Source organism: Molossus molossus, unplaced genomic scaffold (genome assembly GCF_014108415.1).
Source record: "Molossus molossus isolate mMolMol1 unplaced genomic scaffold, mMolMol1.p scaffold_m16_p_3, whole genome shotgun sequence".
NCBI lineage: Eukaryota > Metazoa > Chordata > Mammalia > Chiroptera > Molossidae > Molossus > Molossus molossus.
Window position 1 is genome coordinate 130,882,038 of NW_023425366.1, and position 18,751 is coordinate 130,900,788.

At 44.1% G+C, this 18,751-nt stretch overlaps 1 protein-coding gene across 1 annotated transcript in view; it reads left to right on the forward strand.

Annotated features, from left to right (window-relative positions):
• Positions 1-18,751, forward strand: part of DNAH3 (dynein axonemal heavy chain 3) — a 229,454-nt gene that overhangs the window by 44,797 nt on the left and 165,906 nt on the right. The window contains exons 11-15 of the mRNA XM_036279927.1: positions 9,738-9,874; positions 11,511-11,616; positions 11,803-11,981; positions 15,932-16,116; positions 17,372-17,495. Coding sequence (XP_036135820.1) covers positions 9,738-9,874; positions 11,511-11,616; positions 11,803-11,981; positions 15,932-16,116; positions 17,372-17,495 — 731 coding nt within the window. The remainder of the gene's footprint in view (positions 1-9,737; positions 9,875-11,510; positions 11,617-11,802; positions 11,982-15,931; positions 16,117-17,371; positions 17,496-18,751) is intronic.

The following is an 18,751-nucleotide window of genomic DNA, read 5'->3' on the forward strand; positions in this document are numbered from 1 at the left end:
CCAGATGGCTTCATGGGGGAGCTTTACTGAACATTCAAAGAAGAACTAACACCCATTCTCCTCAAACTATTTCAAAAAATCCAAAAAGGAAAAAGACTTCCAAACTCATTTTATGAGGCCAACATAATTTTAATTCCAAAACCAGATAAAGACACTACTAAAAAAGAAAACTACAGGCCAATATCCCTGATGAACATAGATGCCAAAATGCTTTACAAAATATTAGCAAATCGGATCCAGCAATACATTAAAAAAATTATTCATCATGACCAAGTGGTACAATATTCACAAATCAATAAATGTGATACACCACATAAACAAAATGAAAGATATAAACCATATGATCATATCAATAGATGCTGAAAAAGCATTTGACAAAATCCAGCACCCATTTCTGATAAAAACGCTCAACAATGTGGGAATAAAGGGATCATATCTCAATATAATAAAGGCCATTTATGAAAAACCTACAGCCAACATCATACGCAATGTACAAAAACTGAAAGCATTTCCCTTAAGAACGTAGTACTTCCCTTATTTAACATAGTGCTGGAAGTCTTAGCCACAGCAATTAGACATAAAGAAAACAAAAAGAATCCAAATTAAAAAGGAGGAAGTGAAACTATCATTATTTGCAGATGACATGATACTATACATAGAAAACCCCAAAGATTCCATCAAAAATCTACTAGATTAAATAAATGAATTTGGCAAACTAGCAGAATACAATATTAACATTAAAAAATCGATGGCATTCTAATACACCAACAACAAACTCACAAAGAAACTGAAAAGCAATCCCATTTACCATTGCAGCAAAAAAAATTAAGATACCTAGGAATAAACAACCAAAGACGTAAAGGACCTATTGACAGAAAACTACATGCCATTGAAAAAAGAAATAAAAGAAGATATAAAAAAGTGAAAGCATATACCTTGTTCATTGATTAGAAGAATTGACATCATTAAAATGTCCTTGCTACCCAAAGCAATTCATAGATTCAATACAATCTACATCGAAATACCAATGACATATTTCACAGAACTAGAACAAACACAGCATAGTTTATATGGAACCAAAAAATAACCCAAATAGCTACAGCAATCTTGAAAAAGATGAACAAAGTAGGAGGGATCACAATACCAGATATCAGGTTATACTACAAAGCTATTGTAATTAAAACAGCCTGGCACTGGCACAAGAACAGGCATATAGACCAGTGGAACAGAACAGAGAACCCACAAGTTACCCAAGTCATTATGCTCAATTAATGTTTGACAGAGGTGGCAAGAGCATACAGTGGGGTAAAGAGAGCCTCTTTAATAAATGGTGTTGTGAAAATTGGACAGCTACATGCAAAATAATGAAGCTAGACCATCAACTTACACCATACACAAGAATAAACTCTAAATGGATAAAAGATTTAAATGTGACTCATGAATCTATAAAAATCCTAGAAGAAAATGTGGGCAACAAAATTTCAGACATCACACGAAGCAGAATTTTCACCAATACAATGCCTAAGGCAAGAGAAACAAAGGAGAAAATGAACACATGGCACTACATCAAACTCAAAAGTTTCTGCACAGCAAAAGAAACAACCATCTAAATGGAAAGGGAACCCACTGTATGGGAGAGCATAATTGCGAACAATACATCAGATAAAGGGCTAATTTCCAAAATATATAGAGTGCTCATACAACTCAACAAAAGAAAGACAAAGAACCTAATTAAAAAATGGGCAAAGGAGGAATAGGAAAAATGGCGGCAGAGTGAATGGAGCTACACAGACCATCTCCCAGGACCAAACTGGATTTACAACGAAAATAAAGGCAAATCATCAGGAAGGGGCAACCGAAAGACACCTTGGAGGACCACATAACCAGGGACACCGACTCAATCCTGGTAGGCTTGCGAGGATGCAAGAGGGTGCCGGGAGCCCACTGTCCACAGCGTCCTGGGCGGGGACCAGTGTACTTGGCGGGAAGTTGCTGCTACCACCTTGGCTGCGACCCCGCCTAAGTCTTGCGAACTCTGCTACCTGCTAAGCCCTCGGCTGGTGCCACATGGACTCGCTGGGACCAGGGGACTCTGCTGGAAGCTGCTGCCACCTTGGCAGTGTCCCGATACCTCGGCTTAGTCTTGGGGCTTCTGCTGAGTGCAACGCTCTCGGCTGGTGTCACAGCAAAGGCCTTCCTTGGCTGGAAGCAGCGCCCTTGGGTTAAAAGTCCCAGGCGGGTCCACGGCACAGAGTCTAGACAGAGGTTAAATTGGCAGCAGCCACTCACCTTGGGCTCCGGCAGAGGGAAGGCAGACTGGACTGGGACTGTGTGGGGACACTCAGGTTTTGGAGGGTGCTCAGAGCTTTTGCTGAGTGCAGCCACGCAGAACTGTGGTCATTTTACTCGTTCCCAGGACCCTGAGGAGAGCCAGGGGCCCCTCCCTCAGAGATTCAACCCCACCTGGTGGCCATTGAAATGCTAATTGAGGCCCCTTAACAACCAGCATCTGCCCCACCCTCAAGAAATCCTCTTACACTGAGCACCTGAGGGAGTTTTTCAGGCAACTCAGAAACCAAGGTTCTTCAGGTGACCTCTACTAATAGCCTACAGGCAAAAAAAGCTAGAGAATAACTACCATTCCCTGGGCTAGCAACACTAACCAGAAAAGCTAAGACTTGACAGTGGTGTTTAAAGTAGGTCCTCCCTGCCTCATCCAAACCCAGGAGAGGAAGCCACAAACAGCAGAACACCAACACCCACAGGGAAAATTTGGCAGACTCCAAAGTCCACTGTGATAGCCAAAATGGTGAAAAACAGAAACAAAAGCCAAATGAAAAAACAAGAGACCTCTACCAAAGATGAGATAAATGAGGTGCAGTTAAGCAAGTTAGCAGAACTAGAATTTAGAGCCATGATGTTGAGGAAGCTCAACAGCATGTGTAAGGATATGAGCACCATGAGTAAAGACATACAAATGTTGAAAATCAACCAGTTGGAAATTAAAAACCAACAAGAAGAAATGAAGAATGACATATCAGAAATGAAAAACACATTGAAAGGTCTAAAAAGCAGAGTAGGGGAAGCTGAGGACCGGATCAGTGAATTAGAATACAGGTAGAAAAAATCAACCAATCAGAAAACCAAAAGGAAAAAATTATTAAAAAACAGGAAGACAGCTTAAGAGAACTGTGGGACAACTGGAAAAGGAATAATATTTGCATCATAGGAGTCTCTGAAGAAGAAAATAAGCAAGGGTTAGAGAATATATTCAAAGAAGTAGTGACAGAAAACTTCCCTAATTTGGTGAAGGAAGAAGGCATTCAAGTTCAAGAAGCACAGAGAGCCATAAGTAAGAAGAACCCAAACAGGCCCACAACAAGACACATAGTAATCAAACGGCCAAAAATTAAAGACAAAGAGAGAATCCTAAAAGCAGCAAGAGATAAGCAACAGGTTACCTACAAAGGAAACCCCATAAGGCTCTCAGCTGACTTCTCACAAGAAACACTACAGGCCAGAAGGGAATGGCAGGAAGTAATCAAGGTCATGAAAAACAAGGATCTGAATCCAAGACTACTCTACCCAGCAAGGCTATCATTCAAAATAGAAGGTCAAATAAAGAGCTTCCCAGACAAAAAAAGGCTAAGGGAATACATTAGCACCAAACCAGCACTGCAAGAAATGTCAAAAGGACTGCTGTAATTACCAAGAGAAATGGGAAGAGAAATAAAAACAAATATGGCAATAAATAAGTACATATCAATAATCACCTTAAATGTAAATGGATTGAATGCTCCCATAAAAAGACACAGAGTAGCTGATTGATAAGAAAGCATGACTCATCTATATGTTGTTTACAAAAGACCCACCTCACAACAAAAGACTCATAGATTGAAAGTGAAGGGATGGAAAAAAATCTCCCAAGCAAACTGAAAAGAAAAAAAAGCTGGGGTAGCAATACTCATATCGAATAAAATAGATTTCAGAATGAAGGCCATAACTAGAGACAAAGAAGGCCATTACATAATATTGAAAGGATCTATCCAACAGAAAGATATAACCTTGATAAACATATATGCACCCAATATAGGAGCACCAAAATATATTTAAAAACTTCTGGAGAACTTCAAAGGAGAAATTGATAGCAATACAATCATAGCAGGGGACTTCAACACCCCGCTGACATCACTGGATAGATCCTCTAGACAAAAAATTAGCCAGGAAATAGAGACTCTAAATGAAGCACTAGACCAAATGGATTTAATAGATATCTACAGAGAATTACACCCCAAAATACAGAATTCGCATTCTTCTCAAGTGCACATGGGACATTCACAAAGATAGACCACATGTTAGGGCACAAACTAAGTCTCTACAAGTTCAAGAAGATTAAAATCATATCAAGCATCTTCTCAGATCACAACGGCATGAAACTAGAAATCAATTGCAAGAAGAACATACGTAGACATTTGAACACATGGAAGCTAAATAGCATGTTATTAAACAATGAATGGGTCACTGAGGAGATCAAGGAAGAAATCAAAAACTTCCTGGAAACCAATGAAAATGAAGACACGACAACACAAAATCTATGGGATGCAGCGAAAGCAATTCTGAGAGGGAAGTTCATAGCACTACAGGCCTACCTCAAAAAACAAGAAAAATCTCTAATAGATTATCTAACCTCTAAGTTCTATCTAACTTAAAGAACTAGAGAGCAAACAAAAAGAAAACCCCAGAGCAAGTAGAAGGAAGGAAATAGTAAAGATCAGAGCAGAAATAAATGACATACAGACCAAAAAAACAATTCAAAGGATCAATGAAACAAAGATCTGGTTTTTCAAAAAGATAAACAAGATTGATGGACCCTTAGCTAGACTCACCAAGAAACAAAGAGAGAGAACCCAAATACACAAAATCAGAAATGAAAGAGGAGAGGTAACAACCGACACCACAGAAATACAAAAGATCGTTAACAACTACTATGAACAATTATATGGCAACAAATTCGACAATCTAAGCAAAATGGACAAATTTATAGAAACACATAGTCTCCCAAAACTGGATCAGGAAGAGATAGAAAACTTGAACAGACCAATAACAACAGAAGAAATTGAAGATGTAATCAAGACGCTCCCAGCAAACAAAAGCCCAGGCCTGGATGGCTTCACAGGGGAGTTTTACCGAACATTCAAAGGAGAACTAATACCCATTCTCCTCAAACTATTTCAAAAAATCCAAGAAGAAGGAAGACTTCCAAACTCGTTTTATGAAGCCAGCATAATTCTAATTCCAAAATCAGAAAAAGACACAACAAAGAAAGAAAACTACAGGCCAATATTCCTGATGAACATAGATGCCAAAATCCTGAACAAAATACTAGCAAATCAGATCCAGCAATGCACCAAAAAAATTATCCACCATGACCAAGTGGGATTCATCCCAGGGATGCAAGGCTGGTACAATATTCGCAAATCAATAAATGTGATACACCACATAAATAAAATGAAGAATAAAAACCACATCATAATATCTATAGATGCTGAAAAAGCCTTCGACAAAATCCGGCATCCATTTCTGATAAAAGCGCTCAGCCATGTGGAAATAGAGGGATCATATCTAGATATAATAAAGGCCATATATGAAAGACCTACAGCCAACATTATACTCATTCGGCAAAAACTAAAAGCATTTCCCTTTGGAACAGGAACAAGGCAAGGATGCACACTTTCGCCACTCCTATTTAACATAGTACTGGAAGTCTTAGCCACAGCAATCAGACAGGAAGAAAAATAAAAGGGATCCAAATTGGAAAGGAGGAAGTGAAATTGTCATTATTTGCAGATGACATGATACTATACCTAGAAAACTCCAAAGACTCCATCAAAAGTTTACTAGACTTACTAAATGATTTTGGCAAAGTAGCAAGATACAAAATTAACGTCAAGAAATCGATGGCATTCTTATACACCAATGATGAACTCACAGAAAGAGAAACAAGAAAACAATCCCATTTACCATTGCGACAAAAAAATTAAGATACCTAGGAATAAACTTAACCAACAAAATAAAGGACCTTTCGCAGAAAACTACAGGTCATTGAAAAAAGAAATAAAGGAAGATATAAAAAAGTGGAAGCATATACCCTGTTCATGGATTGGGAGAATTAACATCATTAAAATGTCCATATTACGCAAAGCAATCTATAGATTCAACGCGATCCCCATCAAAATACCAACGGCATACTTCACAGAATTAGAACAATTATTTCAAAAGTTCATATGGAACCAAAAAAGGCCTCAAATAGCCACAGCAATCTTGAAAAGGAAGAACAAAGTTGGAGGGATCACAATACCAGATGTCAGGTTATACTACAAAACCACTGTAATCAAAACAGCCTGGTACTGGCACAAGAACAGGCATATAGACAATTGGAACAGAACAGAGAACCCAGAAATGGACCCAAGGCAATATGCTCAATTAATATTTGACAAAGGTGGCAAGAGCATACAGTGGAGTAAGGACAGCATCTTTAATAAATGGTGCTGGGAAAATTGGACAGCTACTTGCAGAAAAATGAAACTAGACCATCAACTTACACCCTACACGATAATAAACTGAAAATGGATAAAAGACTTAAATGTAACTCATGAATCCATAAAAATCCTAGAAAAGACTGTAGGCAACAAAATTTCAGACATCATATGCAGCAGAAGTGATGTGTTTACTGACACATCACTTCAGACAATAGAAACAAAGGAGAAAATGAACACATGGGATTACATCAAACTCAAAAGCTTCTACACAGCAAAAGATACAATCATCAAAACGGAAAGGCTACCCACTGTATGGGAGAGCATAATTGCCAATGATATATCAGATAAGGGGTTAATTTCCAATACATATAGAGTGTTCATACAACTCAACAAAATGAAGACAAAGAACCCAATTAAAAAATGGGCAGAGGAGAAACATATGAAGAAATGCTCATCATAACTAATCATCAGAGAGATGCAAATTAAAACAACAATGAGGTATCACCTCACACCTGTCAGAATGGCCGCCATCAAGAAATCATCAAACAAGTGTTGGTGAGGGTGTGGAGAAAAGGGGACTCTAGTACATTGCTGGTGGGAATGCTGACTGGTGCAGCCACTATGGAAATCAATATAGTGTTTCTTCAAAAAATTAAAAATTGAATTGCCATTTGACCCAGTGATCCCACCTCTAGAAATATATCCTAAGAAGCCTGAAACATCAATCAGAAAGAATAGATGTACCCCCATGTTCATAGCAGCCCTATTTAGAATCACTAAGATCTGGGAATAGTCCAAGTGTCCATCAGTAGATGAGTGGATAAAAAGCTGTGAAACATATATAGGATGGAATACTATGCGGCTATAAGAAAGAAAGATCTCTTGCTCTGGCTCGTTTAGCTCAACGGTTAGAGTGTCTGCCCGCAGACCAGAGTCCCGGGTTCAGTTCCCACTAAGAGCATATACCTCAGTTGCAGTTCGTCCCCGGCCCTGGTTGGGGTCGTATAGGTGGCAACCAGTCGATATGTCTTTCTCATTTCTCTCTCTCTCTCTTCTCTCTCTCTCTTCCACCCTCTCTTCCTCCTGCTCTGTCTGAAGATAAATGCAAAAATGTCCTCAGGTGAGGATAAAGAAGGAAAGATCTCTTACCTTTGAGACGACATGGAGGGACCGGGAAAGTATTATTCTAAGCGAAACAAGCCCATCAGAGAAAGACAAATATCACATGATCTCACGTATTTGTGGAATAAATTGAACAAAACTAGCTGAGAAACAAAATACACCCAGGGACATGGAAGTGGGGTGCAGACTGACAAACCTCAGAAGAGATGGATGGGAAGCAGATAAACCGTAGAATTTACATGCATGTACGCGTAAACAAGAACATAGACAATAATGCTTGGGGTGGGGAGTGGAATTGGGAGGAGGGCATTAATGGGGGGAAAAGGAGAAACATCTGTAACAAAAATAAATACACTTTTTTTTTAAGTATAGATTGGTAGTTACAGAACAGTCATGGGGATGTAAAGCATAGCATAGGGAAATTAGTCAATAATATTATAATAACTAGGGTGTCACATGGTTACTATATGGGGGTGATTATTTAATAAGTTTAGAATGTCAAATCACTGGGTTGTACACTTGAAACAAATATAATATTGTATGTCAACTGTAATTGAAAACTAAAGAATTATTTAAAGTCAAAAAAAGAAATTAAAAATAAAGTTGAGGAAGACATGAATGGTGTTCTGATTTAGCACTGATTGAAATAAAAAGAGGTGAGTGAGAGGTACACATAAAATGAAGCCGGATGAGGTCAAAGAAAGGTTTCTGAAACCCAACTTTTACAAACTAGCAGAGTTTAAATCAGCACTGGCAACCGTCACTCTCGTCATCAGAGACATAGAGATGGAAAGGGCTGCTCAGGCCAGGCCGCTCCTGGTGCGGGGGTTTCCCACTCACGGTGCCCGGGAGATGCCAGGGTCGAAGTGCAGCAGCAGCAGCAGCTCTGAGGGCCGAGACAGAACCAGGAAGTGTGGGTCGGCGAGCCGGGAGCGAGACGGCAGTGCTGAGAGCCAGGCAGGGCGAGGGTGTCCTCGCCGGTCTCACCGGTGGCTCTGCAGGGCGCGGGAGAACCAGCCACACAAAGGGCAGCAGGAGGTATTGCCTTGTCTTTTCCTTGAAGACTTCTCCCCAGAAACCACCCATCATGCTGCCCAGATGTGTCTGTTGCCTGGCCTGCCTTGCGCTGCCCAGAACTACATCCTCCCCCATGGACCAATGCCAGGCCCTCCATCTCCTTGCTTTCAACCGCTGGCCACAGCGAAGATGTCACCCTTCCACTGGCTTGAAACCCTCTGGACTGACCACACAGGGGGCACAGGCCACTTGCTCTTGCTTGGCTTTTTCCCTTTGTAGATCAATGTAGCCTCCTTAACTACACAAACCTGGCATAACCCGGGAAGCGCTCTGAAGGCCTCTCTGACACGGATCACTAGAACCTTCCTCAGCAGCGGGGCAGCGGAATGTGCTGGGCTCCCCCGCAGGGGCTCCGCAGCCTTCACGAATCATGACAATGTGAACATTTCTCAGAGATGGACACATGCCATAGAAAAATTGGAGCATTTGAATTTTCAGCACAATCCTGTTTCTGCCTCACGTTCATCCAACCATAGCTTTTTTCTCCTTTTCTTCAGAGGGAAAAACTGAAGTCCAGAGAGAAGTGGCTTGCCTCAGGTCACAGAGTCAGTTGGTGGCAGAGTCGGGATTAGAACCCATGTCTCAAGTAGCTTTTCATTAGAGAAGTTGAAGGGGTGGCAGGTCTATTCACTCACACCGTCTTTACTGAGCTCTTGTCGGGTCCTTCAGAGTAGTGCAGAACTCAGGTAGGATCCAGGCCCTCGCCCTGTGGATGTCCCCTGGGGGACCTGACACAGTTCATACACACTCGTTTACTGACCACTGCAATGAGAACACTCAGAACTGGGGCTTTGAGCAGGGACACCTGATACCCCTGGGGGCCCAGGGGACTCTCCAGGGGCAAGACCCGTGAAAGGAGCAAGGATCTGAAAGATGAGTGACCCCCAGAGAGCCAGGAGTGAGTCCGGCCTTGTTCAAGGCCCCGTGGAGTGGGACGTGCTGTGTCCCTGGGAAGGAGCCCAGCGCTTGGCGCCACCTCCCTTCTGTCTCCTTCTTTAGGTGGAATCTGTCCTGTTCCCAGAGTTAAAAGGATATAATCTGATTCTTGGAACCGTTAACCCTGAAGAAACACTGGTTTCTGATCTTGTGAATAAGACTCTCCAGGTATTTCAGAAAAACCAAGTTGGCCCCCAAAAGTAAGTTGGTTTAGCTGTCACTGGGCCTTTCTAGCATTGGGTTAGTTCTTAACTGTCTTCAAGTGAAAGATCTCTGTTCCCACACCCGAAACTGCGTAACAGCAGCCAGTACTTACTCACGTGGGTATTACTGCGGATCCCCACTTTACACACAGGCAATCAGTGGATTTCGCAGTGTGGCACAGGAAATAGAGAGGACAGCCAGACTTCAAATTCGCTTGTAGGCCCGCCCATTAGCTGGAAGCTGTGCGGTGGGGCAGGTTTGGGCACTTAGAAGATTCCGGGTTGTAGGCCCTGCAGAGTCTGGGCAGCACCCAGCGTGCCACACAACACACTGGTGTTTCTGCAGTGAAAACGATGCAGAACAGCCTCACATCAGATGACGTTTGAAGCAACTCCCTGTTTCCAGAGCTTTCTGGACTTGGGGACTAATGGGATGGAGGCCAGTTATCTGCGTGCCCCTCGGTGGTGTCAGCGTTGAGCACGTGGCGTTTGCTCGTGGGGGCAGGCTCGGGGGCAGGGTGGTCTCAGGAGGCAACTTCCAGCTTCCGAACTGAGACCCTGTGAGGATGAAGGGGACGTTATTAACAGTTCCCACGGGATGACAGTTGTAACTTGGGTTGTCCCGCGCAAACCAGGACGCATGATCCCTCCAGCCAGGGCTTCTTGACTGAAGCACTACTGATATTTTAGAACAGAAAACGCTGCGTTGTGGGGCTGTCCTGGGCATGGTAGGATTTTTGGCAGCATCCCTGGCCTCTACCCATTAGATGTCAGTAGGATCCTCCACCAATTATAACAACAAAAAATGCCCCCAGACATGGCCAATGTCCCCTGGGAGCAAAATCATCCACTGTTGAAAATTACTGCTAACCCAGTCTGGAAACCACAGACTCGCATTTGAAAGCTCCTGCTTCATGAAATTGATTTGGAGCATGGATTCAAACCCCTATTTTCTCTGTTCATGGACTCTCCTGCACAGTTTGCCCTCTGGACTGACAGTTGATGGCTTCTCCTTGTGTCTCAGTCCCAGAGTCTCTGAAGTGCCTGGAAGTACCACGGGGCTCCACCAAGTTAATTCCACTTACTCCACATCATCTTCATTTTCAGTGAAACTTATGTCAAAGCATCCCAAACACATCCTCCCATTGGAGGGAAATCTGTCCAGCCATTTCTGCATGATCTGTTAACAGACAGGGAAACTTCATTTTATCCCATCGATTTTAGGTTCATTAGTTTCACGTTTTCCTCTTAAAATTTAGACATAGAGTTTTACAGCTGGAAGGAGGCATCGCAGTAATGTCTGTTCCGTGTCCACTGGGTGTCAGGCTCAGTAGCAAATGCTTCGTGCATGCCTTGGTACAGTTACAAGCTGTTGCTATTTCCACTCAAATCAAAAATACTGATCTTTGGAAAAGAGAAGTATCTTGTCTAAGTTCATGCAACTAGGAGGTAACAAAATTGGAATTTTCAGTCAAAGTTCTGAATTTCCAGTTCAATTTACCTTTTGTCACCTCATGTTTCTCTGTCTTGATTTGGGCTGATTTTTATGTTGTATCTCTGCATTTGCCACTCTGACTAACCCGACTTGGTGGCTTGTGTTGCATGTTTGATTTTATGCTCTTCAATACGGAAGATACTTGAATGCCTACAAACAGTATGATGACTTATTGGATAACAGGGCGGAGCAAAACATCACTGCATTCCTGAAAGAAACACATGAAATCGAGGATTTTGTGATGGTAGGAGATGCCACTTGACATTTCATATCTTGGTCCGTGTGCTGCAGACAATCCAATGAGTAGTCAGTGGGTTTCCTTGGTATATATACTGTGCTCAACATTGGACTAGGTTGGCCAGGCTGAGCCTGTGGGCGATGCATGAAGGCTGAATGCAAATCAAGCTACTGAATATGCTCCTTTTTACAGGTGATCAATAGTATAAAAAAACGGAGAAATGAAATTGCATCCATGCACATTTCCGTGCCTTTGGCCATGTTCTGCCTTGACACCATGACCCTAAATTATGATCTCTGTGAGCGAGCTCAAAATCTTAATGACCGTCTGATTCAATTCCAAGTGGATGTAAACCGGGACACCAATACCAGGTACTGTCACTGTGTGCGGAGAAATGGGAGTGATGTTTGGCACAAACAGGAGAAGGCAAATGTAGACCAAATTTGCACCTCCCAACAATGACCAGGCTGAACTTCCAGTTCAGGTTGTTTCTGCCACAAATGAGGGTGGCAGGGAATTCAAATTCAGGCTAGAAGGTTAATGGGTAAGAAAACTACATGGGGCTTGGAGTAAGAGGGTGGGAAGTGTCCTGAGGCTGTCCGTCTCTGGTCCTTCAGCCTTCGCTTTCTTGCAGGCAGCTCTGGGAGGTGCTGCTTCATGTCCTGGCTGTGTGAGGCCACAGATCCTCACGGTCAGCTAGCATACATTCAGACACACCGTTAGACCACTGCTCTGCAGAGATCTGCTGTATAGGTTAAGGGAGTCTGTCATTCAGAAAGTTCAGTATAGTGCCTTTATTTTACTGATGAGTATCTACATATTAGTAATGTTTTTGGTCGTAAGGGATAGAAGCCCAAACAGACTGGCTGAAGTAGAAAAGGGAATTTGGGGCTCACGTGTTGAAAAGTTCAGGAGTTACTAGCTTCAGGCAATTAGGGTTCAACCTTTATCCTCTACTCAGTTCTCCTGTGTGCACCCCAGCAGCCCTGGGCTTGCATCCTACCAGGTTCCCGCCCAGAGGGGAAAAGGTTTCTGTTTTCCAGCTGCCTCACCAAAGCCCTGGCCTGTGTGATGCTGGCCGGATTTGGCTCATTGTTGCAACACTGGACCAACACTGTGGCCAAGAGGATGGCCTAGATCTGGGTGGCATTCTCATCCCTGGTGTGGCATCGCCCTACCTAGACCACAGGGGCAGAGAGGGAGGGGGGCGTGGTTACCAGAAGAGGTGATGATGTAAATAGGCTCCCTCGGCGGGAGCTCAACCCAGTTCCACACCTGCTTTGATCTGAACTGTGCTCTCCGGACCTGGGTAAACATTGTGAACATTATCGATCAGGCCAGGTCTTCCCAGCAACTCAAGGAAATAGTTCGTCATTTTCTCCATGATGTTGATGGAGGGGAGACTCCAAGAGGTTAGCAGGTGGCACAGCTTGAGCTTAGCCTGCTTTATGTTGACCCCGAAGGCCCTGCTCTCCGCCACCACACAGCTTTGTCACTGAGGAGTGACATGGGGTTCCTGGTGTGGGAGCCAGAAGGTTCGGCTGGGAACTCAGGACCCTCTGTTTACTAGCTGTGTGTCCCTACAGTCACCTCTCAGGACTTCAGTTTCTTGGCCTGTCAAATGAGTTGGGACTGGGACCATAAAAGGTTTGCGCCTTCATGCTTCCTACTTTTTTAGAAAGTTTCAGCATCAAGAAGTATTTTTCATGAGCAATAGTGCAGCCACCCTCATCGTGTTTCCTGTCCTCAGTTTCTCACCTGCATGTTGCTAGGTGTTGTGTTGGTCAGATTCCTGGTATCACCAACTCATATTCAGGGCCTTTTAGAGGGTCTAGTAGATAGGGACTTTGCTACCATCCTTCTGTCCCCCACCCCCAGAGAGCTGAGAACCAGGTGCCAGATGACATTCACTCTATGAATTCTCATACAAAAGGGAAGAAGGATGGATTCTCATCAGACAGGAGTCTATCAGGCTGAGAGGATCTATCTGAGTTAGTTAGGTTAGGCCAGATGCTATAACAAATGGAACCAACATGTCATGATCAAACACAGTAGAAGTTTATTTCTTGCTCAGGATAGCTTCAGATTGGTAGAGAAGACCTATTATGTGCATTCAGAAACTCAAGCAAGATCGTAACTGTACATGTTCAACATGTAGCTTTCAAGGTCATTCTAAGTTCTGAGATCCTGGACAGAGGGGAGGAGTAAGAGCATGGAGAGCACAAGGACAGTTTGTGTGCTGCACCTGAAAGTGACAGCCATCGCCGCTTCCCACCTCCCTCGGCGGGAGTTCAGCCCAGAGCCATACCTGCTGTGGTCTGAACTGTGCTCTCCTGAAGTCACATGTGGACATCTGTCTTAGTCCATCTGAGCTGCTGCAATAGACCACCACAGGCTTGGCGGCACATGAACAAGAGACATTTGTTTCCCACAGTTTTGGAGGCTGGGAAGTCTAAGATCAAGGCTTCAGCAGGTTTGGCGTCTGTTGAGCCCACTTCCTGGTTCATAGACACCCTTCTTCCCCCTGTGTCCTCACAGGGGCTCTTTCATCAGGGTACTGACCTGATTCGTGTGGTCATAACCTCATGACCTAATCGCCACCCCAAGGCCACATCCTAATATCATCACATTAGGGATTGGGTTTCAATATATGAATTTGGGGCGGGGGTACACAAATCTGTCTGCTGCAAAGCAATCATGCCCAACGAGACAGTGCTGGGAGACAGAGCCATAGAGAAGCGATGAGGTTAAATGAGGTCATAGGGTTGTGTCCCTTATAAGAAGAGAGAGACATCAAAACTCTCTTCCTGTCTGCCATGTGAGGACACAGCGAAAAAGCATTCATATGTAAGCCAGGAAGAGTTCTCACTAGGAACCAAATCAGTTCCAGCCCCCAGAACTGTGAGAAAATAAATTTCTGTTGTTTAAGCTTCCCAATGATATTTTGTTATGGTAGCTGAGCCGACTAGTAAAATATCCAATTAAAAATATTAAGGAGGCTGGGAAATAGAATCCACCTCTGAGCCCAAGAAGTGGAGAATACTCTGAACCCAGACAGTAGATCATTTTTCTCTATGGAAAGTTCCTGAATTGTATAAAAATGCATTTCTAAAATTCCAGCATCATTTGCAAAGGTGTTATGGTCATTTTATCTTCAGTTTGATACAATTGGCTTTATTATGAAGGAGTATCCTTCTATTAAGTAGAAATATTGAGGACACTGGTTTTTACCTAATGTATGACCATCTGCATGTAGTAATCAATAGCCATTCTGCTAACGTTTCTTGAGGGCCACTCTGTGCTAGACATGGATGGATTGGACATCATTTGTTCCTAATTATCCTTAAAATGCCGAAGACTGTGATTCATTAGCAAGTGTATAAATTAGAGCATATTGAAATTATCCATATAATAGCACCCTTCGCACAGCCTTGTGTTTGGGGAGAAGTGGGTGGTCAGAGCGAGTGGGCGTGGGAGTTGAGCATCATTTCTCTGTGCCACCAGGAACCACCTGCAGCACAAGGCGATACACTTGCTGGTGTCCTGTGAGAACAGTGATTACACACTACTTTAGTGCTCTCTACTCTAGCATGAGATTTGAGGAGGTGCTGGTGCTGGTGGTATTGTTGTTATTGTTTTGATCAAAGTCTGGGTTCTACTTGGGGTATATTTGTGAAGAGTACAAGCTTTGAAATCAGCTGACCCGGGTTTGGATCCTGGCGGTAACACCTGTACACCACGTTGCTTTGGGTAAAGTTACTCGGCTTCACTTTTCCAAAATGTTGGTAATAATAGCCCAGCCGGTGTGGCTCAGTGGTTGAGCGTCGACCCGTTCACCAAGAGGTCGCCAGTTCGATTCCTGGTCAGGGCACATGCCCAGGTTGTGGGCCCAATTCCCAGTGGGGGGCATGTAGGAGGCGGCAAGTCGATGTTGTATCTCATGGATGTTTCTATCTCTCTCTCCCTCTCCTTCCTCTCTCTCTAAAATCAATCCAGAAAAAAAATCAAAATGTTGGTAATAATAGTCCCTACTGCTTAGATTTGCTATGAGAATTAAATGAGCTACCATATGATAACAGTAGAGCATGGCACCTAGTAATGGGCTTAATGGGTGTCAGATGTGACTACTGTTACTCCTGAAGTCACTGCAGAAGTGTGGTGTGCTGTGCATATCATCCATCAGGGAGTGCAGGCAGAGAACAGTCAGAAATCATCGTTCTCGTCTCCGGATAGGCATCACGTCTGTCTAGCGTGATGGGCCTCGTAAGAAAGTGATTTTAGCGGATGATGGTGATGATGGCGGCTGGCTTTTATCCCGTAGCATTTGCAATCAGTACAGCCACATCGCAGATAAAGTCAGTGAGATTCCTGCCAACACCGAGGAGCTGGTATTGCTCATTGAATTCTTAAAGAAGTCCAGCGATGTCACCGTGTTCAGGCTCAGGAGGCAGCTGAAAGACGCCATGGAGCGCCTGGAGTTCCTGATGGACTACGCAGACCTGCCCCGTGAGTGATCCCACGGGCGCCTGCAGGGTGTCGCATGTCTGCATTTCCAGGGAAAGGATGGGGGTGCAACCCACCACTGCAGGTGGAGATTGGGAGTGTCCGCCTGTGTTAGAAACACTCATCACACAGAGCAGAGTCAAATCAAGGGAACTGGTTGTTACACAGAAAGAATAAACAGCTGGGGATGTGACTAGTCCTTAGATGCCTATCTTGGCGTCTTGTTCCTGGTATTCCTGGAAAAGTCACTTTCAAATTCAATCTTTCTATAAATGAGTAGATTTCACTCAACTATAGTCTTGATACAATCCTACCTGGAGGAGGCCAGAGCACTTCCTGCTTAACCCAGAAGAACTGGCCAGGGTCCCTTCGAGGCTTATTAAGTCAACTTAGAGTTTGTAAGGACCAGGTTCTGCAGGAAAAGTTGACAGGCTCTTCACAGCCAGGTTTCAGAGTTCTTTTCACCCGGAAATACCTTACCTGCTATTGACAGTGTTGCGGGGAGATATGTGCTGGGAGTGAGAAGTAGTTCTCTAACCATCCCCCACACATTTCCCAGGCTATGCCCCCATCATGGGAACATACACTGAATGTTCTCACTGTGGCCCCTGCCTCCTCAATCCCAGCAGCACAGGGCAAAGCCAGGACGTTTTACCTGACCAGAGCCATCGACGGGTAGGTCATCTGGCTCTGATATCATTACTGACACTTAACCTCAAGGGAGACTGAGATGCAAATGAGGTGAACTAGTTTAAAGGTTAGAACCCAAACATCACCCCGGGTTTCCGCTCCACTTCACTGCCCAGGAAGGCAGTCAGGGCAGAGGGGAGAACACAGACTTGCAAGGGGATTCGACCTGGGCTTGAAATTCGCTCTCCACATCCTGGTGGTGTGGCCTTCACCACTTCCTTAAGGTTTCCCGTCTGTGAAAACAAGGGTGACTGTGCTGTCCGCCCTCCAGCCTGGGCCTCAGAAGTAAACGCTGAGTAAACACTGGCTGTCAGTCATCCACAGTGGGCCCATCCATCCCCTGCGCACGCATGCACACACCCACCCACGCGTGCACACACACACACACCCACGCATGCACACACACACCCACACGCACACACACACATGCATGCACACACACACACATGCACACACACACCCACGCACACACACACACCATGCCAGTTACCCTCTTGCTCTGCTGATGAGCACCCCGCATGCTGCCCATGCAGAGCAGGCCCTGAAGCAGACTGTGTGTGTTTTGCAGAAGAGGACATCAAATTGAACAGCACCCTGTTCCTCTGGCCAGACCAGATTGAAGACATCTTTGAAAACAGCCGAAATCTGCTCTTTAGCAAGAGGGATCAGGCGGAGATGGACCTCATTAAAAGGTACAGGGGGAGTCTGAGGTTGTGTTAGAAAGGATACCCGGCTTCAGAACACACTGCAGTTTCCCAGTTCTGTCTGGAGACCCCACCCCACACTACCCCCCAATGCGTGGGCAAAGGCTGCAGACGGTTGGAGAAGGAATTTCCTTTGGATCCCCACTGAGGAGTGTTCTCTTTAAGCCTCCTTCACTGTAATAACCACTGCCAACACCTTTCCTCCCTGCCTCGAACAATTAATTTTGGCAGTACAGAAAGAGAAAAGACAAACAGTGGCATTAACAACTGCCTTGCAGTAATAACAGCAGAATCATCAGCCTTGCTTTGGAGGCCGCAGATCTATGAGATATCAAGACACAGGTAACAAAGTCACGGCAGGAGGCTGAGAAGTTGCCTACTGTTCGAGTCTTCTTCTTCAGTGCCAATGCGACTATAATCATTTATTCCTTCATTACTTGTTACAGACTTTTACTATGCACTATTCTAGATGTGTTTTGCCTGCTAAGGACAGACTTTAGTACAGTGACAAAGACAGTATAGACATACTGAAAAAATCACACAATGTCAGCTGCTGGGCCAAGAACCATGTATGTGGAAAAGACACACACTCATGCACACAGGAGCACACACACCCACCCAGGCTTGTAACAAATTGCTTATGAACCGGGATTTGTGCCAATTACTGTCCCCTCCACACATGAAACTCCCACTGCCCAACTTTAGGTCCCATCACCCCTGCAAATACAAGAAGGAAGAACAGATAAAAGCAGGGATTTCTACACAGAACAGGAGTTTGGGATAAAGGGTAAAACTATTTAGTCTCTTTCTTCAAAATATATCCTAGGTTTGCTGACCCCCACCCCCAAACATAGTAACAACCAAAGGGGTGTGTGTGTGTGTGTGTGTGCATTTTTTCTTCCGGCAGCACAATCCTGTGTCTACCAAAATGGATACTGTCCCCATAACCCACAACTTAGCCCAATGGGTACAACTGATTTTTTTAATTAATGGACTTTATTTTTTGGAACAGTTTTAAGTTCACAACAAAACTGAGCAGAAGTACAGTTTCCAGAAACCGCCTCACCCCACACTCAGTCCCCCTCACAGACCAGATGCTGCGTCCCTAACCGGGAGGCAGAACCACTGTCTGTGGGTTAGATGAGCAGGAGCAAGTGACTTCATCTTTGTGCTCCTTGCTGTCCTCATCTGGAAAATGGGATAATAGAGCCAGTCCCAGATTATCTTACTTCATGAGTGACATC